The sequence below is a fragment of the Nomascus leucogenys genome, chromosome 23, assembly GCF_006542625.1.
Source record: "Nomascus leucogenys isolate Asia chromosome 23, Asia_NLE_v1, whole genome shotgun sequence".
Lineage (NCBI taxonomy): Eukaryota > Metazoa > Chordata > Mammalia > Primates > Hylobatidae > Nomascus > Nomascus leucogenys.
In genome coordinates this window covers 24,417,679-24,440,053 of record NC_044403.1, presented here as the reverse complement: position 1 = coordinate 24,440,053, position 22,375 = coordinate 24,417,679, and the positions used below count along the sequence as shown (strand labels likewise).

At 45.7% G+C, this 22,375-nt stretch overlaps 1 protein-coding gene across 1 annotated transcript in view; it reads left to right on the top strand.

The window, feature by feature from the left end:
- Window positions 1–3,644: 3,644 nt before the first annotated feature.
- Window positions 3,645–22,375, top strand: part of A2ML1 (alpha-2-macroglobulin like 1) — a 61,668-nt gene continuing 42,937 nt past the window's right edge. Inside the window, exons 1-5 of the mRNA XM_030804435.1 lie at window positions 3,645–3,732; window positions 4,204–4,387; window positions 5,070–5,232; window positions 11,346–11,398; window positions 22,021–22,041. Coding sequence (XP_030660295.1) covers window positions 3,671–3,732; window positions 4,204–4,387; window positions 5,070–5,232; window positions 11,346–11,398; window positions 22,021–22,041 — 483 coding nt within the window. The 5' untranslated portion in view covers window positions 3,645–3,670. The remainder of the gene's footprint in view (window positions 3,733–4,203; window positions 4,388–5,069; window positions 5,233–11,345; window positions 11,399–22,020; window positions 22,042–22,375) is intronic.

Below are 22,375 nucleotides of genomic sequence, written 5' to 3'. Positions count from 1 at the left end.
CTCAGCCTCCCAAGTAGCTGGGCATGTGACACCACACCCAGCTAATTTAAAAATTTTTTTTTTTTTTGTAGAGATGGGGTCTTACTCTACTGCCAAGGCTGATCTCGAACTCCTGGCCTCAAACAATCCTCCTACCTTGCCTTCCCAAAGCATTGAGGTCACAGGCTTGAGCCACCATGCCACACTCTTTCTAGCTTTTTATATTCCAAGTTAAAATGGAACTTGCCACATGTCGTTTTGTATCACTTTCCCCAACCCCTTTCTTTTCTTTTTTTTTTGAGACGGAATTTCGCTCTTGTTGCCCAGGCTGGAGTGCAATGGTGTGCTCTCAGCTCACTGCAGCCTCCACCTCCCCAGTTCAAGTGATTTTCCTGCCTCAGCCTCCCGAGTAGCTGAGATTATAGGTGCCAACCACCCCGCCTGGCTAATTTTTGTATTTTTGGTAGAGACAGGGTTTTGCCATGTTGACTAGGCTGGTCTCGAGCTCCCACGGATCAGCCTCCCAAAGTGCTGGGATTACAGGTGTGAGCCACTGCACCAGCCCTGACCCCTTTCAATTAGTATTGCAAATAATTCCCCTTATCATGAAAACATTATTTTTAATGGCTGCAGAGTATTGCTTTATATTAACATGACAGTTTATTCGACTAAACTCGTTATGGGGCATTGTAATAGACTTAATGTTTTATGTTTGCAGCTCTTTACACCAACACATTTCCTACTGCAGTGATTTCTTTGAACAATTTCCCCTCCCCAACTCCCTATGGTTCTCAAGGGGCGGCCAATCACAGTACCCCATCACCCTGGCCTCTAGGTGGGAGAATGACCCGGGCCCTGCCTAAAATACCCTCCTGACTACAGTGACTGATTCAGAGGTGAGCCAGTGAGAGAGGGAGGAACACAGTCCTTCTTCAGGAATTTCTGTAACATAGGAGAAAAATTTTGTCATTTGGGGTCATGGAGCTGAAGGAATATGGCTTGAGGGCTCCCAGCTGCCGTCCTCCCTATGACTTGAAGAAAAGCTTGTGTGCAGTAGGAGAAAATGAGCCAATCAGAGACAAGTATACAAGAGAGAAAGACTGGGAGGAGTCGGCCCTGGCTGCACCAAGTCTCCACTCCTAGGCTGTAAAGTGTTTCAGGTTGCTCTGGTTCCATAAGCTCATTCTTCCTGTTGGATCCATTCGAGTTACCAAAAACACTTTTTTGTTTAAGCTGGTTTGATATAGGATGATCATTGGTCCCAGGGAGCGTCCTCGCTAATTTATTTTATTATTTTATTTTATTTTACTTTATTTTATTTTATTTTATGAGACAAGTTCTCACCGTTGCCCAGGCTGGAGTGCAGTGGTGCTATCATGGCTCATTGCAGCCTTGAACCCCTGGGCTCAAGCAAATCCTACCATCTCGGCCTCCAGAGTAGCCGGGACTACAGGCATGCGCCACCACACCCAGCTAATTCTAAAGAAATGTTTTATACAGACTGAAACTGCCTTTGCAAAATTATAAAGGAAATGATGACAGTGAAAGAAGTCAGACCTAACCGACTCTATCTTGCTTCTAACACTTAAGCTGTCCTTGTTGATTCCTGGGCATAGGCCGAAGTAACTTTGGGAAGGAATTCAGTTCATGTTTTGACTCTGAAACAAAATTGATAACAGCCCTTTCCCAAAAAGACCCCCTTCTTGCCCGGGGTCCAGTCTGCCTTTGCAGGACTAATAAATTAGCTACAAGATTAGAAATCACAGTTTAGGGGTCATGCAGCCTCTGGCTCCAAGAGTCTGAACCTCCCCAAATTGCTCCTGGGGAGAACATCACTGTTGTAAAACCTAAGATCAGTAATTGAGTTATTTTGCAGACCCTGCACTCGATGGGATCAGCTGACACCACACAGACCAGTAATCTGGCCCAACCAGTTCTGCCATCTCACCCAGGAACAGAAGACGTTAAGAAAATCTAACTTCGACCCTCTATGATTCCATCTCCAACCTGAGCAATCAGCACTCCCCACTTCCCAAGCCCCTACCCGCCAAATTATCTTTAAAAACTCTGATCCACGAATGCTCAAGGATTTACGTAATAATAAAACTCCGGTCTCCCGCACAGCCGGCTCTGCATGAATTACTCTTTTGCCATTGCAATTCCCGTCTTGATAAATCGGCTCTGTCTAGGCAGCGAGCAAGGTGAATCCATTGGGTGGTTGCAAAACGGGGTCTCACTATGTTGCCCAGGCTGGTCTTGGACTCTTGGGCTCAAGCAGTCCTCCAGCTTCCGACTCCCAAAAGCTGGGATTATAGGCGTGAGCCACTGCACTTAGACTAATTTATATTTTAGGTGACTTCTAAGTATTACCATCGTAAAGAACACTGTAGGCTGGGCATGGTGGCACATAATCCCAGCACTTTGGGAGGCTGAGGTGGTCACTGGAGCTCAGGAGTTCGAGACTAGCCTAGGCAACATGATGAAACCCCGTCTCTATTAAAAATACAAAAAAATTGGCCCGGAGTGTTGGTGCCCACCTGTGGTCCCAGCTACTTAGGAGGCGGAGGTGGGAGGATCGCTTGAGCCCAGGAGGTCAAGGCTGCAGTGGGCTGAGATTGTGCCACTGCACTCCAGCCTGGGTGACAAAGTGAGATTCTACCTCAGAAAAAATAAATAAATAAATAAATAAAAAATAAAGAAAAAAAAGAAAGAAGAGTGTGAAAAAACTCAGTGTTACACTTGTGGCATACATGCCTGCTGTCCTTTTTTTCCCCATTAAGAAACATTTCCAGAGTAGGAGTTGCTGAGTCAAAGAATATGCAAATCTTAAAGGCTTTGGTGTGTATTACGAAATTGCCATGAGAAAGTTATCCACATTCTATTTTCTCTAGAACTTATGTGTCCCTATTTCCATACAGTCACAACAATACTGAATAGTATTATTTTATTTATTTATTTTTTGAGACAGAGTCTCGCTGTGTCACCCAGGCTGGAGTACAGTGGCATGTTCTTGGCTCACTGCAACCTCCACCTCCTGGGTTCAAGCGATTCTCCTGCCTCAGCCTCCCAAGTAGCTGGGACTACAGGCACCCACCACTATGCCCAGCTAATTTTTTTTTTTTTTTTGTATTTTTAGTAGAGACAGGGTTTCACTATGTTGGCCAGACTGGTCTTGAACTCCTGACCTCGTGATCTGCCAACCTCAGCCTCCCAAAGTGCTGGGATTACAGGCGTGAGCCACTGTGACTGGCCAAGTTTACTGCTTTTCTATTGATACTGTTCTCATACCTGTGTTCCCAACTACACCTTAATTGAATAATAAAATAAGGACATTAAATGAGAACAGGAATTGGAATGAAACCAGAAAAAAAGGGAGGAGTTCAAAATATGTTCTGAGAGCTTTACCATTATGAATACTCAGCTCTGGTTTTCCCCCAAAACTGGCTGAACCAGTATGGATGTTCCAGGCAGAAACAACTTTAAAGAAGTGAATAGTGGCCTTCCCCTGGTCTACCACCTAACCCGGTGGTTAGAGAAGGAGGAACACAGTCCTCCTATATTCCAGGTGCCAGGAGGTGATTGACGATAGCATCAGTCATCGCTGCACACCCTACCTGGAGTCAGTATATAAAGCTGCGCAGAGCGGATCTCTGCCACCCCTGACCCTGGAAAATCTGTCTCACCCACAAAGATGTGGGCTCAGCTCCTTCTAGGAATGTTGGCCCTATCGCCAGCCATCGCAGAAGAACTTCCGTGAGTGCTTGGTGTCAGAATTGGTTTATTATGGCAGCAGCTGCTTTGCCTAACTTTCTCAAACATTTATGTGGAGATGGGGAGATCAACTTTGGTTTATCTTAATTTTCTCCTCCTTTTTTCTCTTCTTTGGTTCCACGGATCCTTTACCCAGAGAGGAAGGCTGAGGCATGCAGAGGAAGCTTTAAAAAAGATAAATATTAAAATGTACCCTGTTTTCTGAAATAGGCCTAATTTCCTCCTTGGTGCTCTAGGCATGTGTTCTCGGTGAGGGCCTCCTGATGCTGGAAGTTTAAGACTGTGCACTGAGTTGTTGCTTCTCTGCTTCTTGTAGCAAATGAGGTGCATAAGGAAGGCAGGGGCTTGGCCTGTCTAATTCACCACTACATGCTGAGCCCTTAGGAGAGTGCTGAATTTTGCCTCGAGTGAATGAATCATTACTGCCCTGAAATCCTTCTGTTTCTTTCATAGAAACTACCTGGTGACATTACCAGCCCGGCTAAATTTCCCCTCCGTTCAGAAGGTTTGTTTGGACCTGAGCCCTGGGTACTGTGATGTTAAATTCACGGTTACTCTGGAGACCAAGGACAAGACCCAGAAGTTGCTAGAACACTCTGGACTGAAGAAGAGGCACTTACATTGTATCTCCTTTCTTGTAAGCACAGACTCAGCCCTAATTCAAATCCCTTACTTGCCTATTCTCCTCCCTAGGCTCACTATAATCTACTTTAAGCAGAATTTCTGGCCGGGCGTGGTGGCTCATGCCTGTAATCCTAGCACTTTGGGAGGCCGAGGCGGGCAGATCATGAGGTCAGGAGATCGAGACCATCCTGGCTAACACGGTGAAACCCCGTTTCTACTAAAAGTACAAAAAATGAGCCGGGCGTGGTGGCGGGTGCCTGTAGTCCCAGCTACTAGGGAGGCTGAGGCAGGAGAATGGCCTGAACCTGGGAGGCAGAGCTTGCAGTGAGCCGAGATTGTGCCACTGTACTCCAGCCTGGGCTACAGAGCAAGACTCCATCTAAAAAAAAAAAAAAAAAAAAAAAAAAAAAAAAAAAAAGTGTAATTTCTGTTATCTTTTGCCACGGCCTCTAAACCTATTTTTTCTTAACTTAACCTCAATCCCCGGCTATAACTCACCCACAATTTCCTTGACCTAGGATTTCTCCCTTTAGTTCCTGACCTTAATTCTTCCTCCTGGTAATTTGTTTTATGTCTCTATCCTTGCTACCCCCATCTAACTCAGGTCTTTCCTTTAACTCACTGTTGGGTTGAGACCAGTTGATTCTGTTCCCCCAATCCCTTACTCCTCCCCAGAAGTCCCCTTTCTTGGTCAGGTACCACCTCCTGCTGGTGGCACAGAAGAAGTGGCCACAATATGGGTGTCGGGAGTTGGAAATAACATCAGCTTTGAGGAGAAGAAGGAGGTTCTAATTCAGAGGCAGGGGAGTGGCACCTTTGTACAGACTGACAAACCTATCTACACTCCAGGGCAGCAAGGTAAGAGTCACATATTTGGGGTTCGACTAAAACCTGGGGAAACCGCTGTGCACAGGGGTAAAGGGGGGTTTTGTGGTTTAGGCTTTGGAAACAAGGAGTGCAGAAGAGAGGAAAATCTGGGGGGATTCAGTATTACGAGTGTTGAATACATGCTGTGCTACACAAGCAAGAGAAGTAGGTGGGGGTTGCTACTGTGTGTGTGTATCTAAAACAAAAGTACACATTTCTTCTGGACTAGAATTTGGCAAGTATAGTTGGGTTGCTGGGCCTTACAACAAGCTGCTTGTAAATGGCTAAGAAAGCACTGAGGGCATTTGGCTTGAGCTACTGGCTTTTTTCTTTTTTTTTTTGTATTTGTTCATTCGTCCTTACAGGGGCACTTCATTCTGAGATTTCAAAGTCAGGCGCCCTGAAGAGAAACTATGTTTGGGTTTTTTTTTTTAATTTAAAATTTTTGTGGGTACATAGCTGATGTATATATATTTATGGGGTAGATGAGATATTTTGATACGTACATGCAATGTGTAATCATTACATCAGGGTACATGTGTATCCATCACCTCAAGCATTTATCATTTCCTTGTATTACAAACAATCCAATTATACTTAGTAATTTTTAAATGTGCAATAAATTATTGTCGACCGTAGTCACTCTATTGTGCTAAAAACTGCAAGATCCCTAGATCCTATTCATTCTATCTAACTATATTTTTGTACCCATTAACCATTCCCACCCCACCCCTCACCCTGCCCACCACTACCCTTCCCAGCATTTGGTAACCATCATTCTGTTCTCTCTCTCCTTAAAAAAATTTTTTTTCATTTTGCCTTATTTTTTCCACACACTTAAAAATTATTATTCTATTCCCTATCTCCATGAGTTCAATTGTTTTAATTTTTAGCTCCCACAAATAAGTGAGAACATGCAAAGTTTCTCTTTCTGTGTCTGGTTTATTTTACTTAACATAATGACCTCCTGTTCCATTCATGCTATTGCAAAGGATGGGGTCTCATTCTTGTTTGTGGGTGAATAGTACTCCATTATGTATGTGTACCACATTTTTTAATCCATTTTTTATCATCTGTTCATAGACACTTAGGTTGCTTCCATATCTTGGCTATTGTGAATACTGATGGAATAAACACAGGAGTGCAGATAGCTCTTTGATATACTGATTCCCTTTCTTTTGGATATATACTTAGCAGTGGGCTTGTGGGATTATATGGAAGCTCTATTTTTAGTTTTTTTCAGAAACCTCCAAACTGTTCTCCATAGTGGTTGTACTAATTTACACTCCCACCAACAGTGTATGAGGGTTCTCTTTTCTCCACATCCTCACCAGCATTTATTAGTGTTCGTCTTTTGGAAAAAAGCCATTTTAACTGGGGTGAGATAATATCTCACTGTGGTTTTGATTTACATTTCTCTGACAGTCAATGATTTGAGCACCTTTTTTATATACCTGTTTGCCATTTGTATGTCTTCTTTTGAGAAATGTCTATTCAGATCTTTTTGCCCATTCTTTAATCTGATTACTAGATGTTTTCCCATAGAGTTGTCTGAGCTCCTTATATATTCTGGTTATTAATCCCTTGTCAGATGGGTAGTTTGCAAATATTTTCTTTCATTCTGTCGGTTGTCTCTTTGTTGATTGTTTCCTTTGCTGTGCAGAAGGTTTTTAACTTGATGTAATCCTGTTTGTCCATTTTTGCTTTGGTTTCCTGTGCTCCTTGGGTATTACTCAAGAAATCTCGGCCGGGCGCGGTGGCTCATGCTTGTAATCCCAGCACTTTGGGAGGCCGAGGCGGGCGGATCACGAGGTCAGGAGATCGAGACCACGGTGAAACCCCGTCTCTACTAAAAAATACAAAAAAATTAGCCGGGCGTGGTGGTGGGCACCTGTAGTCCCAGCTACTCGGAGAGGCTGAGGCAGGAGAATGGCGTGAACCCGGGAGGCGGAGCTTGCAGTGAGCCGAGATTGCACCACTGCACTCCAGCCTGGGCGACAGAGTGAGACTCCATCTCAAAAAAAAAAAAAAAAAAAAAAAAAAAAAAAGAAATCTTTGCCCAGACCAATGTTCTGGAGACTTTCCCCAAGGTTCTCTTATATATAATAGTTTCATAGATTGAGGTATTAGATTTAAATATTTCATCCATTTGGACTTGATTTTTCTATATGGAGAGAGATGAGGGTTTAGTTTCATTCTTCTGCATATGGATATCCAATTTTCCCAGCACCATTTATTGAAGAGCCTGTGCTTTCTCCAGTGTATACTTTTGTCACCTTTGTCAAAAATGAGTTCCCTGTAGACGTGTGGATTTGTTTCTGGGTTCTCTATTCTGTTCCATTGGTCTATGTATTTGTTTTTATGACAGTACCACGCTGTTTTGGTTACCATAGCTTTGCAGTATAATTTGAAGTCATGTAATGTGATTCTTCCAGCTTTGTTCTTTTTGTTCAGAATAGATTTGGCTATTGTAGGTCTTTTGTGGTTCCATAAAAATTTTATGATTTTTTTTTTTACAAAAGTCCTAAGATTTAGGATGTAGAATTTCTGTGAAGAATGTCATTAGTATTCTGATAGGGATTGCATTGAATCTGTAGATTGCCTGAAGTAGTATGGAATTTTAACAATATCAATTCTTCCAATCCAGAAACATGAAATCTCTTTTCATGTTTTTGTGTGTCCTCTTCAATTTCTTTCATCAGTATTTTATAGTTTTTATTGTTGAGATCTTTCACTTTGGTAAAGTTTATTCCTAGGTATTTTATATTATTTATAGCTATTGTAAATGGAATTATCTTTCTTAATTTCTTTTTCAGATTGTTCCCTGTTGGCATATAGAAATGTTACTGAATTTTTTTTGTTTTTGAGACAGAGTCGCCCTCTGTTGCCCAGGCTCTGGAGTGCAGTGGCGGGATCACTGCTTACTGCAGCCTCTGCCTCCTGGGTTCAAGTGATTCTTGTGCTTCAGCATCCCAAGTAGCTGGGAGTACAGGCGTGCACCACCATGCCCGGCTAATTTTTGTTTTTGTTTGTTTGTTTTGTTTTTTGAGATGGAGTTTCATTCTGTCGCCCAGGCTGGAATGCAATAAATGGTTGCTCATTGCAGCCTCTGCCTCCTGGGTTCAAGCGATTCTCCTGCCTCAGCCTCCCAAATAGCTGGGATTACAGGTGAGCGCCACCGTGCCTGGCTAATTTTTGTATTTTTAGTAAAGACGGGGTTTCACCATGTTGGCCAGGCTGGTCTCCAACTCCTGACCTCAAGTTATCCCCCCTACTCGGCCTCCCAAAGTGCTGGGATTACACGCGTAAGCCACCACGTCTGTCCTCTTGCACTTTTAGGATTCTTTTTTTTTTTTAATTCCTTGATGTTTGGGAGTTTGATTATTAAATGTCTTGAGGTAGACTCATTTGGGTTAAATCTGCTTGGTGTTCTATCATCTTGTACTTAATATTGATATCTTTCTCAGCTGGGCTCGGTGGCTCATGCTTGTAATCCCAGCACTTTGGGAGGCTGAGGTGGGCAAATCACCTGAGGTGAGTAGTTCAAGACCAGCCTGGCCAACATGGCAAAACCGTGTCTCTACTAAAAATACCAAATTAGCCAAGCATGGTGGCCCGTGCCTGTAATCCCAGCTACTGGGGAGGCTGAGGCAGGAGAATTGCTTGAACCAGGGAGGCAGAGGTTGCAGTGAGCCAAGATCACACTACTGCACTCCGGCCTGGGCAACAGAGTGAGACTGTCTCAAATAATAATATTGATATCTTTCTCTAGGTTTGAAAGTTCTCTGTTATTTTCACTTTGAATAAACTTTCCATCTCATTTTCTCTCTCTACCTCCTCTTTAAAGTCAATACCTTTTTTTTTTCTCTTTGTTAAATTTATCTGATAGGATTCTGAATTCCTTCTCTGTGTTGTTGAGTTTCCTCAAAACAGCTATTTTGAATTCTCAATCTGAAAGATCACTATCTTTGTTTCTCCGAGATTGGTTGCTGATGCCTTATTTAGTTCATCTGGTGAGGTAATTTTTTCCAAGATGGTCTTGATGTGGATGTTCGTTGGTGTCTGGGCATTGAAGAGTTAGGTATTTAATGTAGTCTTTGCATTCTGGACTTGTTTGTACCTGTCCTCCTTGGGCAGACTTTCCAGGTATTTGAAGGGACTTGGGTGTTGTAATCTAAGTTTTTGGACTCTGCAGTGCATCTGCATTAGGGAGGACACCATGCTCAGTATCTCTGTGGCTCTTGAAGGCTCATAGAGGTACCTCCTTGATGGTCTTGGATAAGATCTGGAAGAATTCCAGATTACCAGGTGGAGACTCTTGTTCTCTTCCCTTACTTTCTCTAAAACAGAGTTTCTCTCTTGGTGCTGAGCTGCCTGGAGAGAGGGGTGACACAAGCCCCCCTGTGGCCACCAGCATTGGGACTGCACTGGGTCAGATCTGAAGCCAGCACTGTACTGTGTCTCACCCAAGGCCTGTGGTAGCCAGTACCTGGCTACTGCCTATGTTTGCTCAAGGCCCTAGGGCTCTACAGTCAGCAGGTGACAAAGCCAGCCAGGCTCGTGTCCTCCCCTTCAGGGTGGTGAGTTCCCCGTGACCCTGGAAGCTCCAGAGATGTAATCTGCGAGCCAGGGCCTGGAGTCAGAAACCTTAGGAATCTAGCCGGTGTTCTGTTCTACTGCAGCTGAGTTGGCACCCAAGCCACAAGCCGAAGTCCTTCCCACTCTTCCTTCCCCTTTCCACAGAGGAATCTCTCCCTGTGGCCACCACTACTCCAGGCCCACGGCGAGTACTGCCTGGATACTTCCAGTGTTCTCTCGAGGCCCAAGGGCTCCTTTCATCAGCTAGTGGTGAATGGTGCCTGGCCTGGGACTCTCTTTTCAGGGCAGTGAGCTCTCCTCTGACAAACAGCAGGTCCAGAAATGCCATCCAAGAGCCACGGCCCATACCTGGGGACCCCAAGGGCCTGCTTGGTGCTCTACCCCACTGTGGCTGAGCTGGTACCTAAGCTGCAAGACAAAGTCCCCTTCACTCTTCCCTCTCCTTTTCTCAAGTAGAAGGAGTCTCTCCCCATAGTCACCACAGCTGGGAACGTGCTGAATCACTGGAAGCCAGCATGTCACTGAGTCTCACCCAAGGCCCACAAGTACTGCCCAGCTATCACTGCTGACTATTCAGAGCCCCAGGGGCTAATCGGAACTCAGCTTCCAACTGCTGGGATGGGCAATTCGCCCCTGGCTAAGGCTGGTCTAAATGCTCCCTCCATCGGTGCTGGCTGAGTTCTGCCCTGTGTACTTTCCCCTGTGATTGGGCAGCACTGAGTTCCAATGCCAAGTCCCACAGTCACTGTGCTCTCCTTCCCTCAAGTTCATCGATTCTGTCTCTGTCCCACACAGTCACTGCTGGGGGATGGCGGGGAGGGGGGTGAGTCAGCAATTCAAGTGTGTGTTTTCTACCCTCTTCAGTGCCTCTTTCAGTGATATGAAGTTAAAACTGGGCACTGTGATCACTCATCTGATTTTTAGTTCTTATGACGGTGCTGTATTGTGTGGACAGTTGTTCAGTTTGGTGTTCCTGTGGCAGATGAGGAGAGTGGTCAACAGTGGCTTCTATTCTGCCTCTTGCTCTGCCTCCTGAGCTCCAGGCCTGTGTCTGGGCTTTACCTCACTCTCAGAGTAGGTTTTGTAAAAAAGTAAAACCTGTTGGGGTTTTGCTGACTCAGAGCATGTGTGAGGAAGGAGGGGGGATGGAGGAAAGATTCTGAGCAGGAGGCAGGACGCGGTGGCTCATGCCTATAATCCCAGCACTTTGGGAGGCCAAGGCAGGTGGATCACCTGAGGTCAGGAGTTCGTAGACCAGCCTGGCCAACATGGTGAAACCCTGTCTCTACAAAAATTAGCCGAGTGTGGTGGTGCCTGCCTGTGTTCCCAGCTGCTGCAGAGGCTGGGGTGGGAGAATCACTTGAGCCCAGGAGTTTGAGGCTGCAGTGAGCCATGGTTGTACCACTGCACTCCAACCTGGGTGACAGAGTGAGACCCTGTTTCAAAAAAAAAAAATCCTGAGCCAGGAAACAGCCCCTTTGCTAATGATGCCTGTTCCCTTCCAGTGTATTTCCGCATTGTCACCATGGATAGCAACTTCATTCCAGTGAATGACAAGGTGAGTTGGGAGGAGGAAATGGAGTGGCACAGACTGAGAGAATAGGGAAAAGGATGAGAGATTCTCTCCAAAGGCGGAAGTCCTCTCAGCCTGGGTGTGGCAAGGCAAGGCCCTCTGGGTTGGAGACTGCTGTGTGTGTGGGACTGGAAGGGCTGGGCTAGCCTCAGGGAGCTAGCCTAAATCAGCCTAGGAATAAGCAGAGGTAACCAGTTCTCAGCTTCAGTATCTACACATCAATCAGGTTCTTGAGAGATGGTTATGCTCCTTGTCATTTTATTTTATTTATTTGTTTATTTAGAGACAGAGTCTCGCTCTGTGGCCCAGGCTGGAGTGCAATGGTGTGACCTTGGCTCACTACAACCTCCACCTCCTGGGTTCAAGCAATTCTCCTGCCTCAGCCTCCCAAGTACTTGGGATTACAGGCGTGCACCACCACGCCCAGCTAATTTTTGTATTTTTAGTAAAAACAGGGTCACACCATGTTGGCCAGGCTGGTGTCAAACTCCTGACCTCAAGTGTTCCACCCACCTTGGCCTCCCAAAGTGCTGGGATTACAGACAAGAGCCACCACACTCAGCCCCCTTTCAAGAGTTTTTGCAAACTTCAAGACCTTGTCTTCAGGACTGAAAAAAGTTTGTTTTTTTTTTTTAAGGCAGAAAGGAGAATGTCTGCTTCCACTGTTTCTATGAGACAAAATAATTTACAAAGTAGGTAATTCTCTTAAGGCAACATTAAATAAGTATATGCCAAAGGTTAAAATGTAGCAACATTTTGCAAATATTTGATTTTTCCTTGGACTCCCATCCCTAGAATCATAAGCCTTACAATAGGTCATTGATCTCAAGCTGGAGCATGTGTCATTTCTACATGCTTCTGGGACACTTATATCCTGGACTCCCCTGCTTTCTTCCTCTTCCATCTGTCACAGCTTGTGTATTCAAATGAAACTTTTAGAGATAAACATAGAGAAAGCATGATTTCTGTCAGGCCTCTGAGCCCAAGCCAAGCCATTGCATCCCCTGTGACTTGCACGTATATGCCCAGATGGCCTGAAGTAAGTGAAGAATCACAAAAGAAGTGAATTTGCCCTGCCCCACCTTAACTGATGACATTCCACCACAAAAGAAGTGAAAATGGCCGGTCCTTGCCTTAAGTGATGACATTACCTTGTGAAAGTCCTTTTCCTGGCTCATCCTGACTCAAAAAGCTCCCCCACTGAGCACCTTGCGACCCCCCACTCCTGCCCGCCAGAGAACAAACCCCCTTTGACTGTAATTTTCCTTTACCTACCCAAATCCTTTAAAATGGCCCCACCCCTATCTCCCTTCACTGACTCTCTTTTCGGACTCAGCCCACCTGCACCCAGGTGAAATAAACAGCTTTATTGCTCACACAAAGCCTGTTTGGTGGTCTCTTCACACGGACGTGCATGAAATTTCGTGCCGTGACTCGGATCGGGGGACCTCCCTTGGGAGATCAATCCCCTGTCCTCCTGCTCTTTGCTCCATGAGAAAGATCCACCTACGACCTCAGGTCCTCAGACCGACCAGCCCAAGAAACACCTCACCAATTTCAAATCCGGTAAGCGGCCTCTTTTTACTCTCTTCTCCAACCTCCCTCACTATCCCTCAACCTCTTTCTCCTTTGAATCTTGACGCCACACTTCAATCTCTCCCTTCTCTTAATTTCAATTCCCTTCATTTTCTGATAGAGACAAAGGAGACACGTTTTATCCGTGGACCCAAAACTCTGGCTCCAGTCACGGACAGGGAAGGCAGCCTTCCCTTGGTGTTTAATCATTGCAGGGACACCTCTCTGATTATTCACCCACGTTCCAGAGGTGTCAGACCACGCAGGGACGCCTGCCTTGGTCCTTCACCCTTAGCGGCAAGTCCCGCTTTTCTAGGAAAGGGGCAAGTACCCCAACCCCTTCTCTCCATGTCTCTACCCCTTCTCTGATTTTCTGGGGGGCAAGAAACCCCCAACCCCTTCGCCTTCACCCTTAGGAGCAAGTCCCACTTTTCTAGGGGGCAAGAACCCCCTAATCACCTATTTCCGCACCCCGATCTCATCTCTGTGCCCTGATCCCTTATTTCCATGCCCCAACCTCATACTTCTGTGCCCCAATCCCTTATTTCCATGCCCCGACCACTTCTCTGCTTTTCTGGAGGGCAAGAACCCCCGACCCCTTCTCCGTGTCTCTATTCTTTTCTCTGGGCTTGCCTCCTTCACTATGGGCAAGCTTCCACCTTCCATTCCTCCTTCTTCTCCCTTAGCCTGTGTTCTTAAGAACTGAAAACCTCTTCAACTCTCACCTGACCTAAAATCTAAGCATCTTATTTTCTTCTGCAATGCCGCTTGACCACAATACAAACTCGACAGTAGTTCCAAATAGCAGGAAAACAGCACTTTCAATTTTTCCATCCTACAAGATCTAAATAATTCTTGTAAAATGGGCAAATGGTCTGAGGTGCCTGACATCCAGGCATTCTTTTACACATCAGTCCCTTCCTATCTCTGTGCCCAATGCAACTCATCCCAAATCTTCCCTCTTTCCCTCCCACTTGTCCCCTCAATCCCAACCCCAAGCGTCGCTGAGTCTTTCTAATCTTCCTTTTCTACAGACCCATCTGACCTCTCCCCTCCTCACCAGACCGAGCTAGGTCCCAATTCTTCCTCAGCCTCCGCTCCTCCACCTTATAATCCTTTTATTACCTCCCCTCCTCACACCCGGTCCGGCTTACAGTTTCGTTCCGTGACTAGCCCTCCCACCTGCTCAGCAATTTACTCTTAAAAAGGTGGCTGGAGCTAAAGGCATAGTCAAGGTTAATGCTCCTTTTTCTTTATCCCAAATCAGATAGCGTTTAGGCTCTTTTTCATCAAATATAAAAAGCCAGCCCAGTTCATGGCTCATTTGGCAGCAACCCTGAGACGCTTTACAGCCTTAGACCCTAAAAGGTCAAAAGGCCGTCTTATTCTCAATATAAATTTTATTACCCAATCTGCTCCCGACATTAAATAAAACTCCAAAAATTAGAATCTGGCCCTCAGACCCCACAACAGGACTTGATTAACCTCACCTTCAAGGTGTACAATAATAGAAAAAAATTGCAATTCCTTGCCTCCACTGTGAGACAAACCCCAGCCACATCTCCAGCACACAAGAATTTCCAAACGCCTGAACCGCAGTGGCCAGGCGTTCCTCCAGAACCTCCTCCCCCAGGAGCTTGCTACAAGTGCCAGAAATCTGACCACCAGGCCAAGGAATGCTTGCAGCCCAGGATTCCTCCTAAGCCGCATCCCATCTGTGCGGGACCCCACTGGAAATTGGACTGTCCAACTCACCTGGCAGCCACTCCCAGAGCCCCTGGAACTCTGGCCCAAGGCTCTCTGACTGCTTCCCAGATCTTCTTGGCTTGGCGGCTGAAGACTGACGCTGCCCAATCACCTCGGAAGCCCTGTAGACCATCATAGACACCGAGCTTTAGGTAACTCACAGTGGAAAGTAAGTCCGTCCCCTTCTTTTTTTTTTTTTCGAGACGGAGTCTCGCTTTGTCATCCAGGCTGGAGTGCAGTGGCGCGATCTTGGCTCACCGCAAGCTCTGCCTCCCGAGTTCACGCCATTCTCCTGCCTCAGCCTCCTGAGTAGCTGGGACTACAGGCGCCCACCACCACGCCCGGCTAATTTTTTATATTTTTAGTGGAGATGGAGTTTCACCGTTTTAGCCAGGATGGTCTCGATATCCCGACCTCGTGATCCACCCGCCTCGGCCTCCCAAAGTGCTGGGATTACAGGCATGAGCCACCGCGCCCGGCCTCCGTCTCCTTCTTAATCAATATGGAGGCTACCCACTCCACATTACCTTCTTTTCAAGGGCCTGTTTCCCTTGCCTCCATAACTGTTGTAGGTATTGATGGCCAGGCTTCTAAACCTCTTAAAACTCCCCAACTCTAGTGGCAACTTAGACAATACTCTTTTAAGCACTCCTTTCAGTTATCCCCACCTGCCAGTTCCTTTATTAGGCTGAGACACTTTAACTAAATTATCTGCTCCCCTGACTATTCCTGGATTACAGCCGCATCTCATTGCTGCCCTTCTTCCCAATCCAAAGCCTCCTTTGCGTCCTCCTCTTGTATTCCCCCGCCTTAACCCACAAGTATAAGATACCTCTACTCCCTCCTTGGCGACCAATCATGCATCCCTTACCATCTCATTAAAACCTAATCACCCTTACCGCACTCAATGCCAAGATCCCATCCCACAGCATGCTTTGAAAGGGTTAAAGCCTGTTATCACTCCCCTGCTACAGCATGGCCTTTTAAAGCCTATAAACTCTCCTTACCATTCCCCCATTTTACCTGTCCCAAAACCAGGCAAGCCTTACAAGTTAGTTCAGGATCTGCGCCTTATCAACCAAATTGTTTTGCCTATCCACTCCATGGTGCCAAACCCATATACTCTCCTATCCTCAATACCTCCCTCCACAATCCATTATTCTGTTCTGGATCTCAAACATGCTTTCTTTACTATTCCTTTGCACCCTTCATCCCAGCCTCTCTTCACTTTCACTTGGACTGACCCTGACACCCATTAGGCTCAGCAAATTACCTGGGCTGTACTGCCGCAAGGCTTCACAGACAGCCCCCATTACTTCAGTCAAGCCCAAATTTCTTCCTCATCTGTTACCTATCTCGGCATAATTCTCATAAAAATACACGTGCTTTCCCTGCTGATCGTGTCTGATTAATCTCCCAAACCTCAATCCCTTACAAAACAACAACTCCTTTCCTTCCTAGGCATGGTTAGTGCGGTCAGAATTCTTACACAAGAGCCAGGACCACACCCTGTAGCCTTTCGGTGCAAACAACTTGACCTTACTGTTTTAGCCTAGCCATCATGTCTCCGTGCAGCAGCTGCTGCCGCCCTAATACTTTTAGAGGCCCTAAAAATCACAAACTATGCTCAACTTACTCTCTACATTTCTCATGACTTCCAAAATCTATTTTCTTCCTCATACCTGACACATATACTTTCTGCTCCCCGGATCCCTCAGCTGTACTCACTCTTTGTTAAGTCCCACAATTACCATTGTTCCTGGCCCGGACCTCAATCCGGCCTCCCACATTATTCCTGATACTACACCTGACCCCCATGACTGTATCTCTCTGATCCACCTGCCATTCACCCCATTTCCCCATATTTCCTTCTTTCCTATTCCTCACCCTGATCATGCTTGATTTATTGATGGCAGTTCCACCAGGCCTAATCGCCACACACCAGCAAAGGCAGGCTATGCTACAGTACAAGCCACTAGCCCGCCTCTTAGAACCTCTCATTTCCTTTCCATCGTGGAAATCTATCCTCGAGGAAATAACTTCTCAGTGTTCCATCTGCTATTCTACTACTCCTCAGGGATTATTCAGGCCCCCTCCCTTCCCTACACATCAAGCTTGAAGATTTGCCCCCAACCAGGACTGGCAAATTAGCTTTACTCAACATGCCCCGAGTCAGATAACTAAAATACCTCTTAGTCTAGGTAGACACTTTCACTGGATAGGTAGAGGCCTTTCCTACAGGGTCTGAGAAGGCCACCGCAGTCATTTCTTCCCTTCTGTCAGACATAATTCCTCAGTTTAGCCTTCCCACCTCTATACAGTCTGAAAACAGACCAGCCTTTATTAGTCAAATCAGCCAAGCATTTTTTCAGGCTCTTAGTATTCAGTGACAGACTAATGGTCTTTTAAAAACACACCTCACCAAGCTCAGCCACCAACTTAAAAAGGACTGGACAATACTTTTACCACTTTCACTTCTCAGAATTCAGGCCTTTCCTCGGAATGCTACAAGGTACAGCCCATTTAAGCTCCTGTATAGATGCTCCTTTTTGTTAGGCCCCAGTCTCATTCCAGACACCAGACCAACTTAGACTGTGCCCCAGAAAACTTGTCATCCCTACTATCTTCTGTCTAGTCATACTCCTATTCACCGTTCTTAACTACTCATACATGCCCTGCTCTTGTTTACACTGCCAGTTTACACTGTTTTTCCAAGCCATCACAGCTGATATCTCCTGGTGCTATCCCCAAACCGCCACTCTAAACTCTTGAAGTAAATAATCTTTGCTGGCAGGACTATGCTGAATCTCCTTAGGCACTCTCTAATCAGATGTCCTGGGTCCTCCCAATTCTTAGACCTTTAATACCTGTTTTTCTCCTTCTCTTATTCCATTTAGTTTTTCAATTCATACAAAACCGTATCCAGGCCATCACCAATAATTCTACACAACAAGTGTTTCTTCTAACAACCCCACAATATCACCCCTTACCACAAAATCTTCCTTCAGCTTAATCTCTCCCACTCTAGGTTCCCACACTGCCCCTAATCCCGCTCGAAGCAGCCCTGAGAAGCATCGCCCATTCTCTCTCTCCATACCACCCCCCAAAAATTTTCGCCGCCCCAAGACTTCAACACTATTTTGTTTTATTTTTCTTATTAATATAAGAAGGCAGGAATGTCAGGCCTCTGAGCCCAAGCCAAGCCATTGCATCCCCTGTGACTTGCACGTATATGCCCAGATGGCCTGAAGTAAGTGAAGAATCACAAAAGAAGTGAATTTGCCCTGCCCCACCTTAACTGATGACATTCCACCACAAAAGAAGTGAAAATGGCCGGTCCTTGCCTTAAGTGATGACATTACCTTGTGAAAGTCCTTTTCCTGGCTCAAAAAGCGCGCCCACTGAGCACCTTGCGACCCGCACTCCTGCCCGCCAGAGAACAAACCCCCTTTGACTGTAATTTTCCTTTAACTACCCAAATCCTTTAAAACAGCCCCACCCCTATCTCCCTTCGCTGACTCTTTTCGGACTCAGCCCACCTGCACCCAGGTGAAATAAACAGCTTTATTGCTCACGCAAAGCCTGTCTGATGGTCTCTTCACACGGACGCGCATGAAAATTTCCATTTTCCTTCTCCATGTTCTCAGAGCTGCTGTTTCCTTTCCCTGTGTGCAGGGAAGTTATTAGCTTGTTATGATTAGCAATGCCCTACCCGCTACTCTCTTTCCCAATATAGATTTCCTTGCAGTTCCTGCTTCCCATCACCTGTAGCTTTTCTTTGGTAGGAGTTCAGTATAATGTTGAGTACTTATTTTTTACTTTTTGAATTTTATTTATTTATTTTTAACATTTTAAGACAAGGCCTCATTCTGTCACCTAGGCTGGAGTGCAGTGCCACAGTCATGGCTCACTGCAGCTTTGACCCTGCCCCAGGCTCAAGTAATCTTCCCATCTCAGTCTCCCCAGTAGCTGGGACCACAGGTGTGCGCCACCACACCTGGCTAATTATTTTATTTTTTGTAGAGATGGGGGAGTCTCACCTTGTTGCCCAGGCTGGTCTTGAACTCCTGGCCTCTCTCGCTTCGGTCTCCCAAAGTGTTGGGATTATAGGACTGAGTCACTGCACCTGGCCTGAGCACTTATTTCTTAACAGACTGTTTTCCCTAGAGCTGCAACAAGGAGGTGCTGGGTTCAAAGCGTGGCCCGTGGCAGCACTATTTTAGACTCATTTACCCTCAGAGTTGATCTCATTAACTACCCCTGTTATGATTCAAATGATGCGGGGTTACTTCCAGGTGTTCTGATTTCTGCAGTTAGGCTCTCTTTCTCTTGTAAAGTTATTCCTTCCTCCCCACTCTACTCTAGCCAAGCCCTCCCTCCAAATTCAGCTGAAACACTGAGATTAACAAAAGGAATTTTACCAAGAAAGCTAGAATAAAAATTGTGTTTATGTAACCACCTAATGGGTTCACCTTGCCTGCTGCTTAGACAGGGCTGGTTTATCGAGACAGGGGAATTACAATGAAGAAAGAGTAACTCACGCAGAGCTCGCTGTGTGGGAGACTGGAGTTTTATTGTTACCCAAATCAGTCTCCCTGAGCATTTGGAAATTGATTTTTTTTTTTTTTTTTTTTTTTGAGACGGAGTTTCACTCTTGTTGATCAGGCTGGAGTGCAACGGCGCGATCTCGGCTCATGCCAACCTCCGCCTCCCAGGTTCAAGCGATTCTCCTGCCTCAGCCTCCCAAGTAGCTGGGATTACACGCATGCGCCAACATGCCCGGCTAATTTTTGTATTTTTAGTAGAGACGGGTTTTCTTCATGTTGGTCAGGCTGTTCTTGAACTCCCGACCTCAAGTGATCCATCCACCTTGGCCTCCCAAAGTGCTGGGATTACAGGCGTGAGCCACCGTGCCTGGCCAAGAAATAGTTTTTAAAGATAATTTGGCAGGTAGGGGCTTGGGAAGTGGGGAGTGCTGAGTGTCAGATTGGAGATGGAGTCATAGATGGCCAAAGTGAGGTTTTCTTGCTGTTTTCCTCCTCCTGGGTGGGATGGCAGAACTGGTTGAGCCAGATTACTGGTCTGGGTGGTGTCAGCTGATCCACTGAATGCAGGGTCTGCAAAACATCTCAAGCACTGATCTTAGGTTTTACAACAGTGATGTTCTCCCCAGGAGCAAGTTGGGGAGGTTCAGACTCTTGGAGCCAGAGGCTGCATGACCCCTAAACTGTAATTTCTAATCTTGTAGCTAATTTGTTAGTCCTGCAAAGGCAGACTGGACCCCAGGGAAGAAGGAGGTCTTTTTGGGAAAGGGCTGTTATCAATTTTGTTTCAGAGTCAAACCATGAACTGAATTCCTTCCCAAAGTTAGTTTGGCTTACACCCAGAAATCCACAAGGACAGCTTAAAAGCTAGAAGCAAGATGGAGTTGGTCAGGTCTGACTTCTTTCACTGTCATCATTTCCTCAGTTTTAATTTTGCAAAGTCGGTTTCATTTACACAGCACAATATTTAATCCCCAAACAAGTAAAGTAAGACTGATATTAACTGACCCTAACTTGATTGCTATACTCAGTTATACAGAAACTCCAGGCAACTTCCATTCGGAAATGCTACTTTCCTTTTTTTTTTGAGACGGAGTTTCGCTGTGTTGCCCAGGCTGGAATGCAGTAGCGGGATCTCAGCTCACTGCAACCTCTGCCTCCTGGGTTCAAAGGATTCTCCCACCTCAGCCTCCCGAGTAGTTGGGTTTACAGGCACACACCACCACATCTGGCTAATTTTGTATTTTTAGTAGAAATGTGGTTTCACCATGTTGGTCAGGCTGGTCTCAAACTCCTGACCTCAGGTGATCTGCCCACCTCAGCCTCCCAAAGTGCTGGGATTATAGGCGTGAGCCACCATGCCTGGCCTCAGAAATGCTACTTTCCTAGTGAAACACTTATTTTCTTCCAGAGCCTATTTCTGGCCAAGTGATGTCTTTCCTGATTCTTGATCCCTGTGTGAGAAAAGTACTTTGTTATCTAAGTGTTTTTTGTTGTTGTTGTTTTGTATTTTGTTTTTGAGTCACTTTGTCACCCAGGCTGGAGTGCAGGGGCATGATCTCGGCTCAAGCAACCTCCGCTGTCCGGGTTCAAGTGATTCTTCTGCCTCAGCCTCTGGAGTAGCTGGGTGTGTGCCACCACGTCTGGCTAATTTTTGTATTTTTAGTAGAGATAGGGTTTCACCATGTTGGCCAGGCTGGGCTTGAACTCCTGACCTCAGGTGATCCACCTGCCTCAGCCTCCCAAAGTGCTGGGATTACAGGTGTGAGCCACTGTATCTGGCCTAAAGAAGTGTTTTTTTTGTTTTGACTTTATGGAAATCTATAGCAATCTTAGTGATATTCTCCTCCTGATGTTTATATAGCCCAGGTTTGTGGAAGTCCTAGCTCATTTGATCCTTATATCTCCTTATTTTTTGGCTTTTTTTGAAGAATTGCCATTATCCCTAATATCAAAGCTGATATTTGTATTCAGTGGTTCAGCTTCTTCACTGGTTGGCATCACATGGCACTTGGCCCAAGAATAAAAAAATCAAGCACTGTCTTGATTTCATTCTCTTCTTTCCAAGTTAGATCCAAACTGGTCTTCTCTTTTGAATACCTTTGCACTCTCTCTGAGCCCTTCTCCTGCTATTCACTGAATTCCAGCTTTCAATCTCATCTAGTTGCAAGCACAATGACCTGTTCCTCACAAACTTAATGGTTTTCGCATCTATTTAGCAACTACTGTCTTGAGGAAACTGATACATGATTCTCCAATGGAACTATTTCAAACAATTTTAAAAGTAATTATTTGCAATGCTTGAAAGTAAGGTCCCTGCCCACAAGCACTCAGATGGTAAAGGAAGAGGCCAGGAGATGGTTGGCTACCAAGAAGAGGTTTAAACATTGAGGAACCCCCTGGTGCTAATACTTCTTTTAGGGCATGTTTGTTGTGCAAGAGCTCAGTCACAGGGCACTGAGACTGGTCTGATGCTCCACTTCTTCAAATCTTTTGGAGACTGGCAATTTTTTTGAGATTCCTGCCCCCGCTCTTCCCCTCCTCCTGCCTTGTTTCTCTCCCAAGAAATCTGTGCCCCCATTGTTACTCTTTTCAAGGCACAAAAGAGCCATTTAGAAAGGAAGAAATGAAGAAATGGGCAAGAGGGAAAGGAAGAATTCTTTGTGAACTTTTGCTTTCAGCAAACTTATTCTTATTGCTGTCAACCTTCTTTAACCCGCATTATCTGGTTTTCCTTTTCAGTACTCCATGGTGGAACTACAGGTAAGTGGAAGTTTTTTTCTCTTCTCTGTCAGTGGTGGAAGAGGAAGAATGAGAATTTGGTGGTACACCTTGAAGACAGAAGCAACTCTGAGATCTTGGCCCAGAGCCCCATGACTCTGCCCAGCACCGAGCGCCCACATCCACCTAAGCTGTGCCTGCTCTCTTGCCTCTGCCCTCCTGGTCTCTCACACCTACGTTTCAGTAGACAAGGACACCAGCCTCTGTAGTGACTACACCGCTCTCTCATTCCCCTAACTTCTCTGTGCCCAGCCGACTTGGTTGGTTCTGTACTCCTCTTAGTCTAAGGTAATCAGGCTTGGTTCTGTACTCCTCT